Source organism: Palaemon carinicauda, chromosome 37 (genome assembly GCF_036898095.1).
Source record: "Palaemon carinicauda isolate YSFRI2023 chromosome 37, ASM3689809v2, whole genome shotgun sequence".
Classification (NCBI taxonomy): domain Eukaryota; kingdom Metazoa; phylum Arthropoda; class Malacostraca; order Decapoda; family Palaemonidae; genus Palaemon; species Palaemon carinicauda.
Window position 1 is genome coordinate 39,258,236 of NC_090761.1, and position 20,661 is coordinate 39,278,896.

Sequence of the window (20,661 nt, forward strand, 5' to 3'; positions counted from 1 at the left end):
TCAGTATTATTAGTATTATTTTTTTTATAAGCAGGCATATTTTTTTCTTTTATTATCTCTGGGGTATAGTGCGCCATTTGTAATCATGCAATGCGCCACTATTGGCGCATGCGCCATAGGTTGGCCACCCCTGGTATATAGGATGTAGGGTATAAATATTATACTATTAACACATTGTTTACTCATATTATCTGATTTGGTGTCAATAACCTTAGAGGTCAGGGCACCAGAAAACTCCTAATAAATCGATCAATCAATCAAATTAACTGGGCAAGTCGCTCACTTCCAAACGAACCCCCTTCCCTGGTGACGATTGCTCAATGCTCATAGGTCGGAGTCTAGCTGCCTTCACCCTCCCCAAGGTAAAAGGAAATATTTCCTTAGCATTGACTCTTCATATTGTTATGATTTTATTTGATGTTTCATGACCTGATGTCCAACACCTTATAGGTGTTCCCCAGGTAAGCTCTTCAAGAAATCCATTACTCTCGTTATGTCTTCAATCAGTCTTTAGCAAATTTACTTCATTGTTTGTAGTTATGAAATTATTGTAAACACGTGAACAAATGTATAAAATATTGTCGTCTTAGTATTTTGTTTTTCAACTTCCACCAGAAGGATCTTATCATAACTACGAGACCTTTAAACCTCGAACATGTGGGGATGGGGTTGGGATATAATCAGGTGGTGGTTAAAGATGATGGTGGAGAGGTGGTAATCGAGTGACCTTAATGTATGGCTTACGAGGTTTGCTTATCAACATTTGTGAAGTGATGAAGATGATGTGATGATGATGATGATGATGATGATGATGGTAATACCCTTATTGATAACAATTGATAACAATGATTCCATGAAATAAATCAAATTGTTATTCATTTATCATTTTTACATGCAATATGGCATAAAATGCAGCCAATTGTGAAATGATGGCGATTTTTAAAAAAACTATTGCTGGTAACTCAACTAAGTTTTGACATATATGCAAATCCTATACTAGAATAGGGTATCCTATAGTGTCTTCTCAGTCTAGAATAATTAAATATTAAAATTGCTAATTTGTTGTCATGATGACTAATAAAAACATCGGTTACAAAACTTGGCGTGTAACATTTGTTTTGGGTAACTTATACCCGTTTAGTCCAAGCTAAAGATGTGCCTTGGGCTAGCTTTAGATATTCATACTAATTGTCCAAAGAATCGGTAACCAACAAATTTTATGGTCGCCGGCCTTTCAAAACCAAACCAAGATGCAAGAAAAGTGTAAGATCAAAATTATTGACTTATTTTTTCTGGTAACAAAGTAACAAAGTTTTCGTAATTAGGGATACAATTTTCAATAATTGGACTGTTAATTGTCGGAATGTGATGAGTCATATATGACTTACAAATAGCTTTAATCTTTACAAGCTGAACCGAAAACCAAACCAAAATAGCAGATGGACGGACAGCAATACTTAATAGCCACAATTCATGACAGTGGTATCAACAAAGTTATGTTTGACTTCGCTCGATGTTTCTTAAACATAGGTGCCTGTTCCCTTAAGAGGTGTGTGGTCGATTCCTAACCATAATCAGAACAAAAATATTACGTTTTATTCGCAGGTTTATTTTTTTCCTGTGAAAACAGTAATACAGCATTTGTTCTTGAAGCAATTTTTCATTTAATACACATCGGATCCACTTTGTATCATAGCATTTACGCGTTTTTTCTCTTGTATTTCAACACTTCAGGGGTTCAAGAATTTTATGCTGATTTGAAAAGTGAGCATGCATTGAAAAAAAGGTTAAGAACCACTGATCGCTATGAGCGTTCATGAAATAAAATGACATTGGTTCCTTACTGCTGTTACGATTCAATAAAAGGGAATATGCCTGGAGGTTTTCAGTGAAGTATCATTAATCATCGCATTTCTTTGAGTGCTATTGGTAATTTCTCTACCCCTCACATTCGAACCATCAAACGATGTCTTAGTGGTTTAAACGTTGGCCACCTTTCAGGGCAAGAAGGGCATGATCTCTCCAAGTCAGGTGTCGCGAGGCGACACCGGTTTTGTTGCTGGGTGTACATATCGTATTTCTCCTTAAGTGGACCCTGTGCTGTCAGTATCATGTTAAACATTGAATCTATATCTTATAAGGCGAAACCCTAAGCCACCTTACCAAACTATTAATATTATAAATTATTTCCTATAATTGGCCAATAAATTTTGTGTAAGGTGGCCTTCGGCGTTTACTTTTCCTTAATGTATTTGATGCGCCCATCTGGTCTCGGTTAACTAGCTGTATGTTTTTAAATGGTATCCTTTGACGTTAGTGAATTGAGCTGCATACAGTATGCAATGTTTTCAGAGTGGCCTATACCACATTATTGCTTGTACTATGGAAAAAAGTTTTAGTTTTGAATTCCAGATAATTACACAAGAAGGGTAATTTGGATGTGAAAAGATTCTTCTTTAATTTTATAAAACGAAATACTTATGAAATTGGTAAAATAAAAAAAGGCCAAATCCGACTTGTTTGATCTCAAATTTTACGACGAATAGCCCTACCCTACGTGTCATATCCGTATGGCCACCAGTGTCGACAATTCGGAGTTTGGAGATACGTAATCAATATTTCAACCACCTCTTCGGCTATACAAGTCATGTTACCCTAATTTCCACTTTCAGCAACCCCCCCCCCCCCATGCCCCCATCCATTCTCTTCACTTAACTTCTCTTCTTAATGTTACACCCTTATCGTGGCTTCTCAAGCTCGTTTGTTTGATGTCCCTGTTCTTAGATATTAAACTTTTTGGGGGCATAATTACTACTTTTTAACAATGAAATTACCGCCCATCTTCGACTAAAAATTACCTTTAATATTAGATTAAAATAACTTCCAAGTTCCATCAAAATTTATCCTAGTTTTATATGAAAAATTTTCCCTTTTATTTCCAGTTAAGTTAGTCCTCATTTTCATAAAAAGGTGTCTGGTATCACTTCCAGTTTCATCAGAATAGATACTCACTAGAACGTCGGTCGGGCAAGCCCAACCCCCCACTGTGTTGGCCAATCACAGAATTAGCCTCCACCGTAAACAGCTCAAACTCTCGGTTCCTGGCAGGGATCGATCTGCTGACATGCGAATGCTAGGCGAACATGGTACCACTTTAATAGACATGTTAATTCAAATTACTCTGAAAATAACGAGGGTTTTGAGTAAGAGCTCTATGGGCTCGATTTTCTCTGATATATGAAATACCGGTACTGTATGAACTAAACAATCTTGCTTGTTGAAATAGAGAGACTGTACTGTCAAAAAAAAAAAAAAAAAAATCAGCAGTTTCTAGTCCACTGCAAGACAAGATCACAGACATGTCATTCATTACTGGGCTTTGGCGAGTTTTCATCACCACGCTAGTCACTGCGAAATGGAGATGGTTGGAGACTAGTCTGATCGCGCACAGCAAACACACCTATTATGGGTGGCCCTGACTAGTATAGCTTTGCTGATCATGGCGATACGCAAACCCTTTTACCACGTTAAGATATCCTCACTCCTACTTGTATGAATACAGATATTTTTTTGGTTTAACTCTTTTTCTTTTCAATAGTCTTATGTCGATTTTTATAAAAACCAGAATATACTGTAGGTAGATGCCAGACGAGTTTGGGATGCACTTTTTTCTCACGAAGAACGAGTTTCATTATTAGGTGGAAAATAGGTCTTTATAAATGTCAGGTTTAGAGGTCCACATTTTTCTGTAGTTAGTGCGCCATTTATTGAGAATTTTGGTAGTGCATTGCATATTTGCGTTTTGAAATATTAAATGGTGTGAGCAACTCAAAATAATATGAAATGAAATAATTGCAAAATAGGTAAAACCTTAAGTTTATGTAATTTCATTTTAAAGTAATCAAAAGAACGGCGAAACGGATTTGTGCTCGGTTATTCGATTGCTAAAATATTGCAAAAAAGGCTAAATTTTAAGAGAAAAGATACTCGCCTTTTAGATTTTAAGGCTACTTACAAATTAAATTTCGAAATTATTTTGTATTGGAGATTGTGATTGTTGGGCATTTAGAGACTATTTGAATTTTGATTTTGTTTGCAAGAAATTTTTTTAAACTAATATAACTAAAGTCACTTATTCCGAAACTATGAAAATAATGAATGAATGATTTGAAGTTCTCTGGCATCCTGACATCGAAGGTCATTGACGCCGTGTATGAAAATAAAAACACTTAACATTGGAATTCTTTCGTTAGATGTTATAACTGAAAATAGTACGAAACTATTGAAGCTTAGTTCTTTTGACTAGTGTATATATCTGGGTTTATTTTTTTCTAGCTTCTTTTTTTAGTTTCCATGCTGGTTGCAGCGAGTCCTTTGAGATCATATTGCCTTCTAGTATATTGAAATTACAACGTTCTTCGCAAAATTAAATAATAACTAGGTGGTCAAGGACACTCAGCAATTTCTTTCTTAAAGTTATGCTTTTCCTAGTTGCCGTGTTATTACTGAAGCTTTCATGTTTTCCGCGGTCATATTTCCACGAGCAGCGTTTCCTTGCCTCATATCACACAATATTATTGTTCACCATACATTATCATATTTTCGTCTTTTCAAAAAGGTCTTTTAACATTCAGATTTGAAAAATAAGGGTTATTAGATAATTAGGATGATAATACCTTTAGATCCATTATCACTATAGTCCATTTCTTTTAGCGATGCATATTTGCACCGACTCGCAGCGGTGCCCTTTTAGCTCGGAAAAGTTTCCGGATCGCTGATTGGTTGGACAAGATAATTCTAACCAATCAGCGATCCGGAAACTTTTCCGAGCTTAAAGGGCACCGCCGCGAGTCGGTGCAAAAATGCATCGCTAAAAGAAATGGACTATAGTCTATCAAGGTGATCTGTTAGTCATGAACGGGTTAATTTTCCTGTTAAGTGTTACCAACCTTCCTTACTTACTTACTGCTTACATACTATTATGATTTCCTTTTGATTTATTATTTTTTTCGATAACTTTTATGGATTCCTTGGGCATTTTGTGTTGCTCAGTACTTCGCATATTGTCGCTAGCTTTATTATTCTCGTATTTTTATCATTTTAATTATTACTTGTGTTTTAAGTTACTCGGTCCCAAAGGGCAAACTTTACCGACTTCCCAATGCCATTCGTTAATCTGACCAAAGTGTCTTGCCCGAAACTCTTGCTTGCTTCAAAAAAAAAAAAAAAAAAACCCAAATGAGAAGCAAATAATATACTGATTTTCAAGAGGAAAATTAATAAAGATATGCAAGAATAAAACCCATTTATGACTGATGAAGTTTATCCTACCCGTGATTCTAGTCCATCTCTTTCTTTTTCATCAGCCAAGGGTAGGGACTTCATAGCCATTTCTAAAGAGGATGAGGTGTGACACTCGCGTTTTAAACCGAAGCAGTATTTTAATCAATATTCTTTGTTCTAGTAGGCTGCCTATCATCACTTATTTACTTTTCTTTCATGAGAGTAAATATTGATGTCGCATATATCTTAGATAGCAAGGGCAAAGAGTTCAGATTAGGTTTTAATTCCTTTCTGAAAACCATTTTTGAGGTGGGGTAATTTATGACATTTTGTTCTCTGTCTCACCCTGAAAACTGTTCCAAACCAACGCAAATCAAGATTGCCTGTTGCAAAAGTTATTGAGTATATCAATTATATCAATGAAAGCCCTTTCAGTAAAATAAATCATATCAATATAAGTCCTTTCAGTACTCCATTTGAAGTTTATTTTTAACATTTGTTTAAATAGGCCTACTCTATCTGAAATTCAATATTACATTAAACAATTCCGCACGTTGGAATCATCTTTGGCACATGCATTTTGAACATCAAAAACATCTCTGTAGCGGATTCGAGTTTATCTTAGCTCAAATTGATTTACATTGTTGCCTTTGACATGATAAATGTTAAAAGTTGTAGGCACTTTGCATTCTTGGTGCCTATACATTTCCTTGGATCTATCTTTTCCTTTGTTACTAATGACATTCTTTTTTCTTGGAACGATTTTTTTTAGTATGAAATGGTATTATATGATTAATTTGTCTTAAAACTTTGAAATTAATTGGATAATAGAATTAAGACTAGAACCATTTAGCCCAATGTAATGGATAAGAAAATTGGAATTATAACAAAACTTCAATTATTATCCAATTTCATTATCATAATAGGCAATCTCCTAATTTCAATATTGATAAAATTTGAAAGCTTGTTGCATAGATTAATATACAGTATATGACTAAGATCTGCCATTGTTGTATGGCAGTCAGACCCAGCTGAGGACAATTGCGTGACTAATGAATTTCACATTTAATAGTCAACTCAGTTTCTCCCAACAGCTGTTAAGTCTATTAATGATATTGTCAGAAGCTATCCTATCTTTTGCTGTCTTTCATTCTGCTTTTAACTGATGTCTACAGTACGGCCAAGTTGAGTGTTTATTCTTTTTTTTATAGTTCCTTTCAATGATTAATTTGAAAAGGATACCGAAATAAATAAAATCTTATGAACTATATTGAATGGTATAATGGCCATTTTTGTTGATGAGAGAGAGAGAGAGAGAGAGAGAGAGAGAGAGAGAGAGAGAGAGAGAGAGAGAGAGAGAGAGAGAGAGAGAATATTATACTTCAAGGATAAGAGATTACACGTTTTACGTAAAGAGAATTTGCATCTCAGTATTAATTAAGGATGAATAAAATTAAATTATTTTCCTTTCGGCACTTTTTTATTGGTTTAGCATAATGCCAAACATATTATATACACCAAGGAGCAACACTGACACTTGAAACTTGAAACTTTATAGGGATGCAAATGTCAAATACCAATTTTAACATTAATACAACAGTACAATTCCAAAGTATAATTAATACAATAGTACAATCCCAAAGTATAATCATAACCAATGTGCAATCATTGTAAAAAAAATATTCCATCAATAATTGATCTCTTCATCAAACGTAAATAATTACCAGCACATTTTTTTTTCTTTACATGATAGCTCATTTCTTTCCAACTAATTATATGGGTTGCTTAAGGTGATGGATGAACACATTTGATTTAACCTTTTTCAAAGTATTTTTCATCCAATATTTAAATTCCACAGCTTATTTAGGCTGATGCATTAGCACATTTGATAATCCCTTCACAAGCATTAGTTTGTCTACCGGCTCTGTGGACTAAATGAGACATTTTACAATCTTTTAATAATATTAATTCCTCCTTGTCAAGTGCTACAAAGTTTAAAATCTACTTTACCACAAGAACTGCAAGCGCTCACACACAAACAAACCCATGCATACTTTTTACGCTTCTTGGAACAATAATGGCTTATTTGTAACAAGCACTCTGTTACAACATTCATGCACACAACGTGTACTCCTGAAGAATGTTTTCAGTAGAAAGACTTGCTTACAGAAAAAATAGCTTAAATGCTCACCCAATTTCTTATCTATGTTGACTGACAAAGATCCAGATCTTGCTTCATTTGACAATCCCAAAACCTAAAATAGCAATAATTACCTTCTCTCTTGATAAAATCTTATATAAAATGATGTAATTTGAATACATAATAATAGTATTAAATCAGGGGTTCAATTTTCTGTCGATTAGAAATACGTTGATCACCACAGCACAGTACATAACGGCAAGTTAGGCCATTGAAGTTTTTAATTTTCATTGAAATAATGTACTTGAACCTTTAACCTGTACTGAAGCTTAAAAAGAGGTATTAAGAATTATTGGTCGAGTTCGGTACACAATCAAGTTGTATAATTGGCCTTTTAATTGAGAGTAGTCGGTTTTACTAAATAAAAGCTATTAATATATCCAAAAGTCTACCTTAATACCTTATAATAAATTTTCGTTAAATTTCGTCAAGTATTCACACATGTATCATTTGTCGTACAAAGTCAAAAAGCCTATGAAAAATTAGTCACATGTAATACAGAGAGACAATTATCTACAGCCAGGACTAATATTAAAACAAGTTCAATACAAATGTCTTTGGTTTACTGATTTCTAAGCAAAGTACGACAAATTGACAGTGATATTCATTACCACTATTATTATCATCACCCACAGAAGACTGGACATAAAACTTATGCAGGTTTTGCCCAACACTTATGTATCAAATTCAACAACAAGTAAATTCCAGACTTTCTTTTTCATGTTGTTCTTGTCAAAGTATAAGCAAGAAATCATACTGACATCTTTGTTACAGCAATATTTGAAGATGAAATTGATACCAGCGAGTTCATAACAATAACCTATAACGTTATTATTGACTGTATAGACCAAGTGACATGATTAAAAAATTAACTACTGGGCTTGTTTGTTTGCCCAGAACTCAAAACCAGTGATGCCCATGTTGGGATTTGGCCAGACAATCCCACTTAGTAAAGCAAAAAAAAAAAAAAAAAAAAAAAAAAAAAAAAAAAAAAAAAAAAAAAAGGACAGGATTTATATAAGACCAGAAAAACTCTGTGACATCACGAGTAAGCTATACAGTACACTATACTTTATATGGGGAAGGAAGTTCCTGCGACCTGGAAAACATTTAGGAAATAGATAATATAGTAAAACAGACAGAAGAATCATAATCGAAAAGAATTCCATCAATCAAAAATAAAGTTGGGTTAAGCATGTGATGTAAATATCCCGAAATTGTAATAGGTCTACAGGTATTTCCAAAATGAGAGAGAGAGAGAGAGAGAGAGAGAGAGAGAGAGAGAGAGAGAGAGAGAGAGAGAGAGAGAGAGAGAGAGAGAGAGAGAGAGAGAGAAAAAAAAATTTATGTCGCACATTGGTCAGCGTCTTCATAAGGAAACATACTATGACGCACAGTAATTTGCCTCCTGTGGTGTAAATACTTCTCCACTAAGGAAAATGCAACACTTACAGGGCGTAAAGTACATTCATCGTAAATGCAAAATATATATATTTGTTTTCGCGGTGATTAATAGAAGGACTCCTTGTGTAGCTAAGTATGAGCAGTAGGTGATCTATGTAAATATGTAGATATCCAGATAGAAGGAAGTCTTATTTAAACCACAGGAGGCTCTTAGCAATACAGGCCTATATGTACAGCGTACAGGTTAAGATAATATAAGACCTACAAAAATTACTGATTATTCTTAAGTGAAAAAATTTATGGTTTTGTTTTCGTTCATCTCTCAGAGTAACAAGAAACTTAATGTTTACAGTTTCCCTAACGAATGCAAGATCGTTGAAATAAAGTACAATCTATTTTAAATTATGTGTTTGCTGTTTGTAGCATAAGAATTTTTGATTCACTTTGTTTGAAGTCATGATTGGTGGTACTTTCCTCTTTTGTTCACATGTACAGTATAGTGCCTTTGTAGCTTTGCCTGAAATTCTATTCATTGCTGTTGTAGAAATATAGTAACATTTATTTGCAATTTAAGATTTTTTCCCTTTATTCTAATGACTGATATTAATGCATGCAAAAATGTTAAATGCATTTGTGGCACTAATAGAGTTTCTTAGGATAAACACTTTTACCCAGAAACACCTTTGGACTATTTCACATAAATTTACACAGTTAATCTAATCTGTCTCCTGTCCGTGTCACAGAAGTGATTCGGTTGCATTTTGGCTATTTTTACATTTTTATTTCTACACACTTCTGAGCAAGGTTATTATTTTGTCTTTTCATTATATTCTGTCTTTCAATTTCCATCAAATTATTAAAAGATAAAAATGGAGTAAATGTAGCCTATTATTTTGATTATTTTATAATTATTTATGAATAACTTTTGTTATTCCTATATTGACAAGGATGCTTGCAGTCTAAATTGACTTTGCAGCAGTCTTTGCCAAGTTTTTCTTCTTTTTTTTTTATTTTTTTTTCTTAAGGAGAGCTTTGTTAGTTTATCATTCTTTTCTGGCCTGATCCCATTAAGCTTGCACTACTTGTGACTCTTTTCATGAGACAGATCTTGTTTGCTGGAGTTTCGTTCTTTCTTTAGTAAAGTTTTTTATTTTATTTCCAGATTCTATTTCAAAGGATTTGTTACCATTTGAACCTGCCACAGACTGAGATGTTCTTGATGGTTCTTCGAGGGATGTAAAAAACAAGGTTTGTCTCTTATCTTGCTAAATGAAATATTTCTTTCTTTCATTTATGTAAAGTGTTGGATTGCCTCATTAGCTTTATTCCAAACACCACTGCCATGGTGAACAGTGCAATATTAGGGATGATTCATATATGCAAATATTAGTGGCACTTATGATATGTGAATCATTTGGAGCATTTATAACTTCAAAGAGCTCACATCATGGTCAACCAGTCAAGTGTATTCTTCCGGGAAGTAAGGCTTTGCTATTACGGTACTTCCATTTCGTAAGTTATTAATATTATTAAGGTTTGCTATGTAAAAGTAGTCATTCCAAAAGATTTGTAATGACAAATCATCAGGAGCAAGACTGGGTGCACAAGATCCAAAGGGATCGGGATGGAACTGGCCAAATATTTCTCCCCATTTAAGGATAATCTGATGTCACCACAGAGCATTTATTTCTACCATCTCAGGGATTGCCTTTCTTTGCTTATAGAAAAGAAGTATAGTACTGTATCTCTTCATGGATTTCAAAATGGCTACCATTTAAAGGGAATTCTATATCAAGCACATCCAAAGGGTTACTGAGCATTTTCTCTGGATCCACTAGAGACTTATTGGCACCTCTATGATATCTGAAGACTCAATCATAATGTCATGTAAGGAATGGTATTAGATTAAATTCAGAGCCACTGTATTTGCTCAAATATTGCTCAAGCAATTTTCACCAAAACCATGAAAGTTTTAGTGGCAAGAGATTGAATTTGGACATACAATAATACCTTATAATCTGGAAAAGTTCACAGCCCTTTTGAAAATAATCTCTAAAGTATAAATTCGATTTCTGAGCCTTTCCAGATACCATTTGCTCATTAAATTTGGTCATTGTGGAATTCTACTGAATGTAGGTTCAAGTGGATTTGACAATCTTGAACCAAATTAAAAAATAGCAAGTCTGCTAGATAACTTTTCTTGAACTAGGTAAATACTGTACTGCATACTAGTTTGCTTCACAAGAGGGTTGTATTCTTGATTGCTTTGGCAGGTGCAACAAATAAGCTTGCTTGTCCTTTATGGGGGAGGAGTACCAAACCCTAGTATTCCTTTTTAGAATAATATTTTGAAAATTGATGTCTTATGAAAAGCATTTCTTTTTGGCTACCATCAAGTATTAAGTAACTAGGAAACATGCATTTTGAACTTCTGGGTATTTTTGGTTATAAAGTTCTTTATAACATTCTCTGGTTGCTATGGGATTTAGGATATGACTTCTGTAAAATTCAAAACACAGAAGTTTTTATGGTAAAACTAATTTTTGGATTGTTGTATACTCTTCACACACATCCAATACTCTAGGTTTGTTCTAAATTTTCCTTTGCAGGGCCCTAATGGGTTTCTCTCAAAGTCTGTGAAATCATAACTGAAGGTTCCAGCAGCCCTGACTCTTGATATAGTGTTTTTATGATTTCTATGACAGGCAGATCATATTTTAGTGAGATATTTAGCTTTAAGTAGGCTTCTGAAGATGCATTACATATTACCTTCAGTATTTGAATACTATTTACATCTTGGGGTCTAATTTGGCCAACAAAATAGTTTTCCAGGTAAAGTGCTTACTCCTCGGAAGCTGATTGATGTTGTCAAACACACTATTTCCAGACTTGTCCTGAATATGTGTGCATATGCATGCATATATTTAAAGGAACAGTTCAGGGCAACTAGTATGGGAAATACTTTTAGATTGCATTTTATTACAAGGATCTCAAGCATTTTTTATCCTAAGTTTTCCAGTAATGTTTTCAAAACCAATAGACATATTCTTTTAACCTTTTAAATGGATTATGAAAAATATAAATATCTCTGAAAAGTGAGTATCATCTTTATATTCTTCCTATAAAAAAATTAGTTTTATGGAATATCTCCTGTATGCTTTGTTAGATTAGTAAGGGTTTTAAAAATTGCCTTATGCTTTATTGATATTTTCAATCCGAAAAGTTAAAATCAATTTTGAATTGGCTTTATTTATATAATTGTGAATCCTGTATTGATCTGAAATGTTCATTTGGTAACCATAGTACATCATCCAGTCATAATTATTTAGCTAAAGTGACTACTCTCTCATTAAATCACATAAATTAATGTTATATATGAATATTGCTGTAATATTTTGTAGTTAATATTCTGATGTTGCACCTTAAACAATACAGTAGCAAATCACAAAAAATTCTATGTTACACTAGGAGATATTTACTCACTAAACATTAGATACAATACCCCATTTTTTCTCTGTATAATGAAGAAAAACAATTTGATTTTCTTGATAAAAAGATTTACTTCATGATTCTGAATACATTAGCTTATTTTGACTAGGTTCCATGTGACCTAATATTTGCCTTAGCCTAAAAAAAAAGGAAAAATGTGCATAAAAATAACAGCACATTCCTTAGGTACACATATGTATCTGGGGGAATGTAATTTTCCAAAAACTACAACAGATTTGACCCTTAATATGCTTAATGATATCTTAGGATATACAGTATTGCAATTGGGCGCAACATTCCAGGTCATATTACATTCATATTCAAGTCTGTATGAGAGTGCTGGTCATGACTAAATAACTCCAAATTTATTTGGCTAATACTGAACATTTATCTTTCCTTTCCTAGATTTTAAAATATATTGTAAGATTCAATGACCGTCATCAATATATTAATATTAGCAATTACAGTACCACTACAGCATCTTTTTTATGTTACAAATACTCCTAAGCTTATATACCTAAGGTACATGGAAACATTTTCTAGATGAAATTTAGTTCCTTTACAAAAGGTAACATGAACGATAGAGTACAGTAGTGAATAACCATTGTTTACAGATTACACAGTTAGGCAAACACCTGAAATTTATATTTATCTGGGTGGTCTAAAACATTTCACCACGTAAATACTGATCTAAGATTTAAGTATGCTTAATTAAAAAAAAAAAAAAAAAATAAAATATATATGTATATGTATTACTTATATCTGTCACCAATAACCACAGCATTGTACAAAAGAACCAATATAAATTAACACTACAATAGAATACAAATAAAAAATCAACTCTCCTGAAAGTCAGCTAGATTCATAAACTACTAATTCCCTTAACTAGAAATACTGGACTTACCCTTACCCCTTAAACAGAACATTTTCAGCAACATTTCTCCTACTATTTTAAGACTAGGCAGGAAAAGCAAACAAAACTAAAAGAGGAAATAAAAAAAGATTATCTTTCAATTTGAAATGTTCACAAAGAGATCAAGTATGCTGCAAGGAGTGAGGAGAAGAAAAATACAAAGGAACAAGAGGTCAATGGAGAAGAGAACGAGGTCACGTTCATGGCTTCTACTTTCTTTGTCCTCTCCATAGCTTCATCCGAGTAGTCTGACAAACCTGCAGCATTTTTGGCATAGGCTCGGATCACATACAAGGTGTCGTCTGTCAAGTTGTGGATGACATAACTTTCACCTGGAAAGACATGAACATACAGTGTACTCATAAGGTTATGATACCCATTTTGTGTAGTCATTACCTTAACCCAACTAGAAATCTCAAGAAAATTTTATTGCAAAATATTTGTAATAACCACTTAGAAACGTTTGTTTAATTATTACCTTTGTTATGTTTTATTCTCATATTCAGTCTTTTCTTGAACTTGCTTTGATAATACAGATGTTTATTTCATCAATACAGTAGATAGAATTTTAAAAATTCCTTTTCTATATGAGAAACATATCAAGGTTTGAAGCTTCATCAAACTAAAGAGAAGCAATCAGTATATCTGATGCAGATATTACATTGAATGTTTTCATTTTGTTATAAATGAAAAAATATGATGTTAACTACAGTTATATTATTATTATTATTATTATTATTATTATTATTATTATTATTATTATTATTATTATTATTATTAGCTAAGCTACAACTCTAGTTGGAAAAGCAAGATGCTATAAGCCCAAGGGGGCTCCAGTAGGGAAAAATAGCCCAGTGAAGAAAGGCAACAAGGAAATAAATCAACAATGAAAAAAATCAGCAATAAAATATTTTAAAAACCGTAACATCATCAAAACAGATATGTCATATATAAACTATAAAAAGACTCATGTCAGCCTGTTCAACATAAAAATATTTGCTGCAACTTTGAACTTTTGAAGTTTTACCAATTCAACTACCCGATTAGGAAGATCATTTCACAACTAGGTCACAACTGGAATAAAACTTCTAAAATACTGTATAGTATTGACCCTCATAATGGAGAAGGACTGACTATTAGAATTAACTTCATGCCTAGTATTACGAACAGGATGGAACTTTCTGGGAAGATCTGAATGTAAAGGATGATCAGAATTATGAAAAATCTTATGCAACATGCATAACGAACTATATGGAAGAGATCCTGTATACTGTAATGAATAATATAAAAGTAGCAACAAATGAGCTGTCCTTATAATTTGCTATAGTATTATGAAAGACTGCCAAAGACAACGTATATTTTTATTGCAAAGGCCTGTGCTTGTGAGCAAGATAAGAAATCTTCTTAGCTGAAATATTTTTTACTACCCGTAATTTTTTTTTTTTTCAATTCTTATCCTTATATTTCACAAAGTACAGTAGTGTCACACAATATTACATAATTAGATTTAAAAAATATTCATTACAGGATTAAGCTCAACAGTTTATTATACTTTTGATTTTTGTTTTTTCAGGACTGATGCTGCCATAAATGTCTTGACTAACATTTAGTTTTAGTCAAGAGCCTACACAATACTGTCTGTGGTTGAGTGAACATTATTCAATTTATACATAAGGAACTTATTGCAACTTCAACTAAAGTACAGTACTTCACCTTACTGTTCCAGAGGCAAGTTTGCATTAATTTGTTTTATTTTATTTATCTGTATTAATCTCTGTAGTGTATGAGCCCCTGCATAAATATAATTCCTTAAATATAGACACACAGTTCTTAATATCAAGTATTAGATCCCCTAAATACAATAATAAATATAAATCTTAATTTATTCAAATTCATTTTAGAGATGCCTCTGACATGGATACAAAAAGGTTCTTGTACTTCAACTTTGTGCTTTGGAGTAAATGTATGATCACATTTTTAGGTGTAAATATGAATTCATTCAGCATGGAAAATAGCTCCCAGCAAAAATGGTGCTTGTGGCATTCAAACACAGAAACCTTAAATTATAATATAAAAGTTTATGTTTAGTCTTGCAGGAAAAATTGGTTTGTTCCGTAACCGAAATACAAACCACGCTATTTACATTGGGTTTACCTTTCGGCGTAGCCGAAATGACGAGCCAATAGTTTTTAACGAGGGTTAACTACCCCCGTGCTAGTTAGCGTGGGTAGGGGAAGGGATAGCGTGCTACCCCTCCCCCCCACACACCAGTGATTTGCTTCACTTCACTTTTGGCTCCGGCGATGAACAGACGTGTCTGTCCATCGTCCCCGGCGATGAACAGACTTGTCTGTCCATCGTCCTCGTTAACAGCCATAATCTTTTTTTGCTTTTTCTTTCAGTTTGTGTGTGTGTGTGTTTTGAAGTAGGCCTCACCCTTATTGTTCACTATGCGCAAGTGCCCTGGAATTGCCAGCCACCCTTGTGGTACTTTTATGTCGGCGGTGGACACAGATCCTCACACCCTTTGCCCACAGTGTCGAGGCCGATGGTGTGATAAAGAGAATACGTGTAGTGAGTGCAGGGAGTGGTCTGCCTCCCAGTGGGAGAGGTTTGGCCGCCGGCGTAAGAAGTAGTCCAAAAGAGACCGTTCTCCTTCCGGGGTTGCCTTGAAGGAGGAAGGCTCTTGGGACTCTTCTTTCACCACCCAAACCTCCTCCGAAGCTCCCCCTCGTTCGGCTCCTAAGGAGAGTCTGCCGAGTGGGAGCGCAGGCCCTAGTTCTGTTTCCCGACCTTGGATTGGGGGAGAGGGAGTCGCCTCCCATAGCGGGGCGGTTCCTCCTCCTCCTCCGGGGGAGATTGTTGCTAATGAATCGTTGTCTAATGATGATCTTTTTCAGATTTGGGCTTCCCTGGGGCTTAAGGGCCTGCCCTCCAGGGTAGCCCTGATTGACCTTGTCCAGGTGGGGGCCGCTGTTAAGCAGTCGCCGGTGATAGCAGAGGTAGATTCTCTGTCTATCGTCGACGTCGTGGTGACAGAGGCTTCCGACGGGTCGGGTCAATCCTCTGCAGGTACTGTTGTGGATGATGGTGCTGACGGCTCTCCTCCCCCTTCCGTACATCCTTCGAAGGGGGAAGGGAGTCCCGCGGGCTCTTCTGCTGCCAAGGCTCCCTCTAGGGGGAGTGCTTTGACTGAGACTCCCCTTCGGAGGACTGATGGTCCTGACGATCTTCCTCGTGGCCGCCTTCGCCGTAAGGCTCACCGTCCGCTGCGCCGCAAGGGCCTCCCGTCTCCCTATAAGGGTGCTAAGAGGCGCGTTTTTGAATCTTCGCCTCCTTCTTCCGAGGGGGACTCTCCTCGCCGTAAGCAGCCTGCAGCTCCAGCTTCCTTAGACCTCTCTGGGGATCGGTCTCCTACGCCTTCCAGACCTTCAGCTTCTGGTGCAGATGTCCAGCAGCCTGACCTCGTCACCCGACGGGCAACGGTCCCTTCGGGGCAAAGGGATTCTTCCCTTGCGCGTCAGGGTTCCCCTGCGTGCCCTACTGCAGTGTTAGCGCACAGGCGCTCTCCTACTCGTCAGCGCTCTCCTGTTCGTCAGCGATCTCCTGTTCGTCAGCGATCTCCTGTTCGCCAGAGTTCTCCTGATGATCGCCCCTCTTCTCGCCAGCGCTCTCCTGAGGACATCCTTCAGCCTGTTGTTCCTGTTGAGCGCCCAGCGCGCCAGCGTTCCCCTGTTCGCCCTTCTGCAGTGTTAGCGCACAGGCGCTCTCCTGCTCGTCAGCGCTCTTCTGACCGTCAGTGCTCTCCTGTTCGTCAGCGCGCTTCTGATGACCATCGCCCCACTGCTCGCCAGCGCTCTCCTGTGGACTCCGAATATCCTGCGGTTCCTGTTGTGCGCCCTGCGCGCCATCAGTCTCCTGAGCGCTCTAATTTGGCCAAGGACTCTTCTCCTCGCCCTCGCGATCCTGTTCGTTAGCCTGTTCCTACGCAACATCGTTCGCGTTCTCCAGCGCGTACTTCCAAAACGCCTGTACGCCCACGCGCCTCCTGTTCCTGTGCCCGTTCGTGAGCGTTCGCCTGTGCGCCCCGCGCCGGCAGTTCCCTCACAGGATTCCACGCGTCGCCCTCTTGCTCTCCAGTGATCACCAGCTTGCCAGCGATCACAGACGCATCAACATTCGCCTGCTCGTCAGCGATCTCCTGCGCATCAACGGTCCCCAGCGCGTCAGCGATCACCTGAACATCGGCGATCACCAGACTGCCCGCGTGACCTATCGCCTGCGCGTAAGCGTTCTCCAACGCGCCGTCGCCCAGAAGATCTGGAGGGACATGGGTCGCCTTCTGTTAGCTCGCCATCGCGCGGTCGTTCGCCTACGCGGTCTACGTGCTATCGCTCGCCAACGTGCCACCATGCGCCAGTGCGCCGTCGCTCGCCTACGTGCTACAGGTCTCCTGAACAACGTCGTCAGCGGTCATCGGAGCGTTCTCGTTCGCCTGCGCGTCAACGCGCTCCCTTGCCGACGCGCCAACGCGTTCGTTCACCAGCTCGCTCTCGCGCCCACTCGCCTGTGCGCCCGCATGACCACTCGCCTGCGCGCGACCACCGTTCGCGTCTGATTTCGCAGCCCGTGACAGCAGCAGGAACGCGTGTCGCCAGACCGCATTCAGGATCGCCTCCACCAAAGCGCAGGACTCTTGTGCAGGATAGGGAAGACACTTCAGAGAGGTCAGTGCAATTTTCTTCCCCTTTTTAGGCAGGTCCAGTGGTGTCCACTCCGAAGGATCGCCCGATCCCCTTCCCTCCAGCGGGGATTTCGGACTCTTGTGTACATGGAGTGGCAGACTTGGTTTGGTCCTCTGATGCGGGCGTTAGTGAAGGCTATGAAGCTGGCACTCGCCGATCAAGGACACAAGCCAACGGCTGCCTCGCCCCCGCTGAAGAGAAGGAGAGGAGTGGACTTTGTGGTGACTTCCCCCAGGGAGAAGTTGGTTCCTAAGAGGTCTGTCAGGAAGGCCCCATCCCCTTCGCAGGCGTTTTCTCCTTTTCCCGTGGACGAGGCTTTTCCATCCTCGGGTGAATCCAGTGAGGTGATAGTCTCCCCCTCGGCACCAAGGGGGGAGCCTTCTCCTTATGGAGGAGAATCGTCTCGCGCGGAAGGTGCTCTCCGAACCTCTTTGTTGGGATCTTGTATCCCTCCCAGGAGGGAACCCAAGGACTCTAAGACAATCCCGAAGTCGTCTTCAAGGATTCGCCAGGAACCCGCTGCTCCCCGGGAGAACGTCCACGCTTCGCCCCAGGAAGAGATTCCGGGGACGGGAGACTTGGCTACCAGTGCCAGCCCGCAAGGAGGAGACCAGCAGGAGTCTGAGCATGCCTTCTGCAGGTCCTGAGCTGATGAGGCAACTCAACGGGTTCATGGACCCCGTGATCGCCCCCGAGAAGGCAAGGACACGGTCCTGGACCAGGTGTTCGATGTTCAGAAGCCCCCTAAGACCAGTGCAGCACTGCCCTGGTCTCGGGGGTTGAAGAGTGCCAGAGCCAGGGCCAATGCCCAACTCGCGACTCTTGCTTCCTCCAGTCGTTCCTCTGCCGGGAACAAACTCATCCCACCTCCTCGTCTCCAGCAGAGGAGGTATTTTGAGATCTTGGGTGAGTCTAGTCTGCTCTTCCTCTCCATCATTCCGTAGAAGAGCTTGCTAAGGGAGTTCCTCTCGAGAAGCTCTCTGCCCGGCAGGTGACGTTCTCGGCGTCGGAGATCCTGAGCCATTAGAAGGTCGCGAAGTGCGCCATGCAGGCCACTTCGTGGCTGGATATATGGCTAGGGACTCTGGGCATCCTATTGCGCTCCGAGGACTTGTCTAAGGAGACCAATAGGAAGGCCCTGGAGACCTCCTTACTCTCGGGCACCCGCTCCATCGGGTTCCTGGCACACCAGGTCACCACCCTGTGGGCCAACTCGGTATTGAAGCGGCGCGATGCGGTGACCGAGAAGTTCCACCCGAAGGTCCCCTCCGTGGATGTCTGTAGGCTCAGACATGCTTCCCTCCTTGGGGAGAATCTGTTGGAGCCACAGGATATGGAACGATCGGCTGAGAGGTGGAGGAAATCTAGCCAGGACTCCCTCCTCCATAGGGCCCTTACAGCTCGGCCCTATAAGCCTCCAGCTCCGCAGCAACAGCAGCAGCAGCAGCCTCGCAAGGCACCGAAGCAGGCACCGGCAGCTAAGAAAGTGGTGTCTAAGCCCCAGCCCTTTCCAGCTAAGGTCAGAGGGGCGGTAAGTCCTCCAGGGGAGGCAAGACTCCTAGAGGGAGCGGCCGCGGCCGCAAACACTGGGAGTGGCAATCCCCCCACGTGTCCACCTGTGGGGGGATGCCTTCGACGTTGCGTGCACAGGTGGCAGCAACACGGGGCCGATGCTTGGACGGTTTCTGTGATCGGCCAAGGCTATCGCGTCCCGTTCATAACATCTCAACCTCCCCTGACAGCGAATCCAGTGTTGTTGAGCTCCTATGCCATGGGATCGGTAAAGGGGCCAGCCCTTCGGGCAGAAGTCGAGACCATGCTCAAGAAGGATGCTCTCCAGGAGGTCGTCGACGGCTCCCCAGGCTTCTTCAGTCGACTCTTTCTTGTAAAGAAGGCGTCTGGAGGCTGGAGACCTGTCATCGACCTCTCGGCTCTGAACGGGTTTGTCAAGCAAACCTGGTTCAGCATGGAGACAGCGGACACGGTCAGACTTGCGGTGAGACCTCTAGACTTCATGTGCACACTGAATCTAAAGGACGCGTGCTTCCAGATCCCAATCCATCCGTCTTCCAGGAAGTACTTGAGATTCTGCCTAGACGACAAGACCTACCAGTTCAAGGTGCTGTTTCGGTCTCTCCACAGCCCCTCGGGTGTTCACCAGTGTGTTCACCCTGATTTCATCTTGGGCGCACAGGAACGGCATCCGTCTCCTTTGTTATCTGGACGACTGGCTGATCCTAACAGACTCGGAGTCGACCCTTCTTCGGCACCGAGACAGGCTTCTGGGTCTTTGCCAGGATCTGGGGATCGTAGTAAACCTCGAGAAGTCCTCTCTGCAGCCGTCCCAGCGACTGGTTTATCTAGGTATATTGATAGACACCAATCTCCACAAAGCCTTTCCATCAGACGACAGGATAGCAAGGCTGAGGAGGGTGGCGGAACCCTTCCTCAGGAGAGAAGAGCTTCCCGCCCAATTGTGGTTGCGTCTCTTAGGTCACCTGTCCTCCCTGGCTCGTCTGGTTCCAAACGGCCGCCTCAGGATGAGATCCCTGCAGTGGCGACTCAAGTCCCGGTGGAATCAAGGATCCGATTCCCCGGACGTACAGGTCCCGATAGGATCTTTGGAA

General features: G+C 39.5%; 1 protein-coding gene across 1 annotated transcript in view; it reads right to left on the minus strand.

Moving 5' to 3' along the window:
• Positions 1–7,669: 7,669 nt before the first annotated feature.
• The window catches only part of LOC137629289 (neural cell adhesion molecule 1-like), a 275,725-nt gene continuing 262,733 nt past the window's right edge, over positions 7,670–20,661 (minus strand). Inside the window, exon 12 of the mRNA XM_068360550.1 lies at positions 7,670–13,621. Within this exon, the coding sequence (XP_068216651.1) occupies positions 13,401–13,621 (221 nt within the window). The 3' untranslated portion in view covers positions 7,670–13,400. The remainder of the gene's footprint in view (positions 13,622–20,661) is intronic.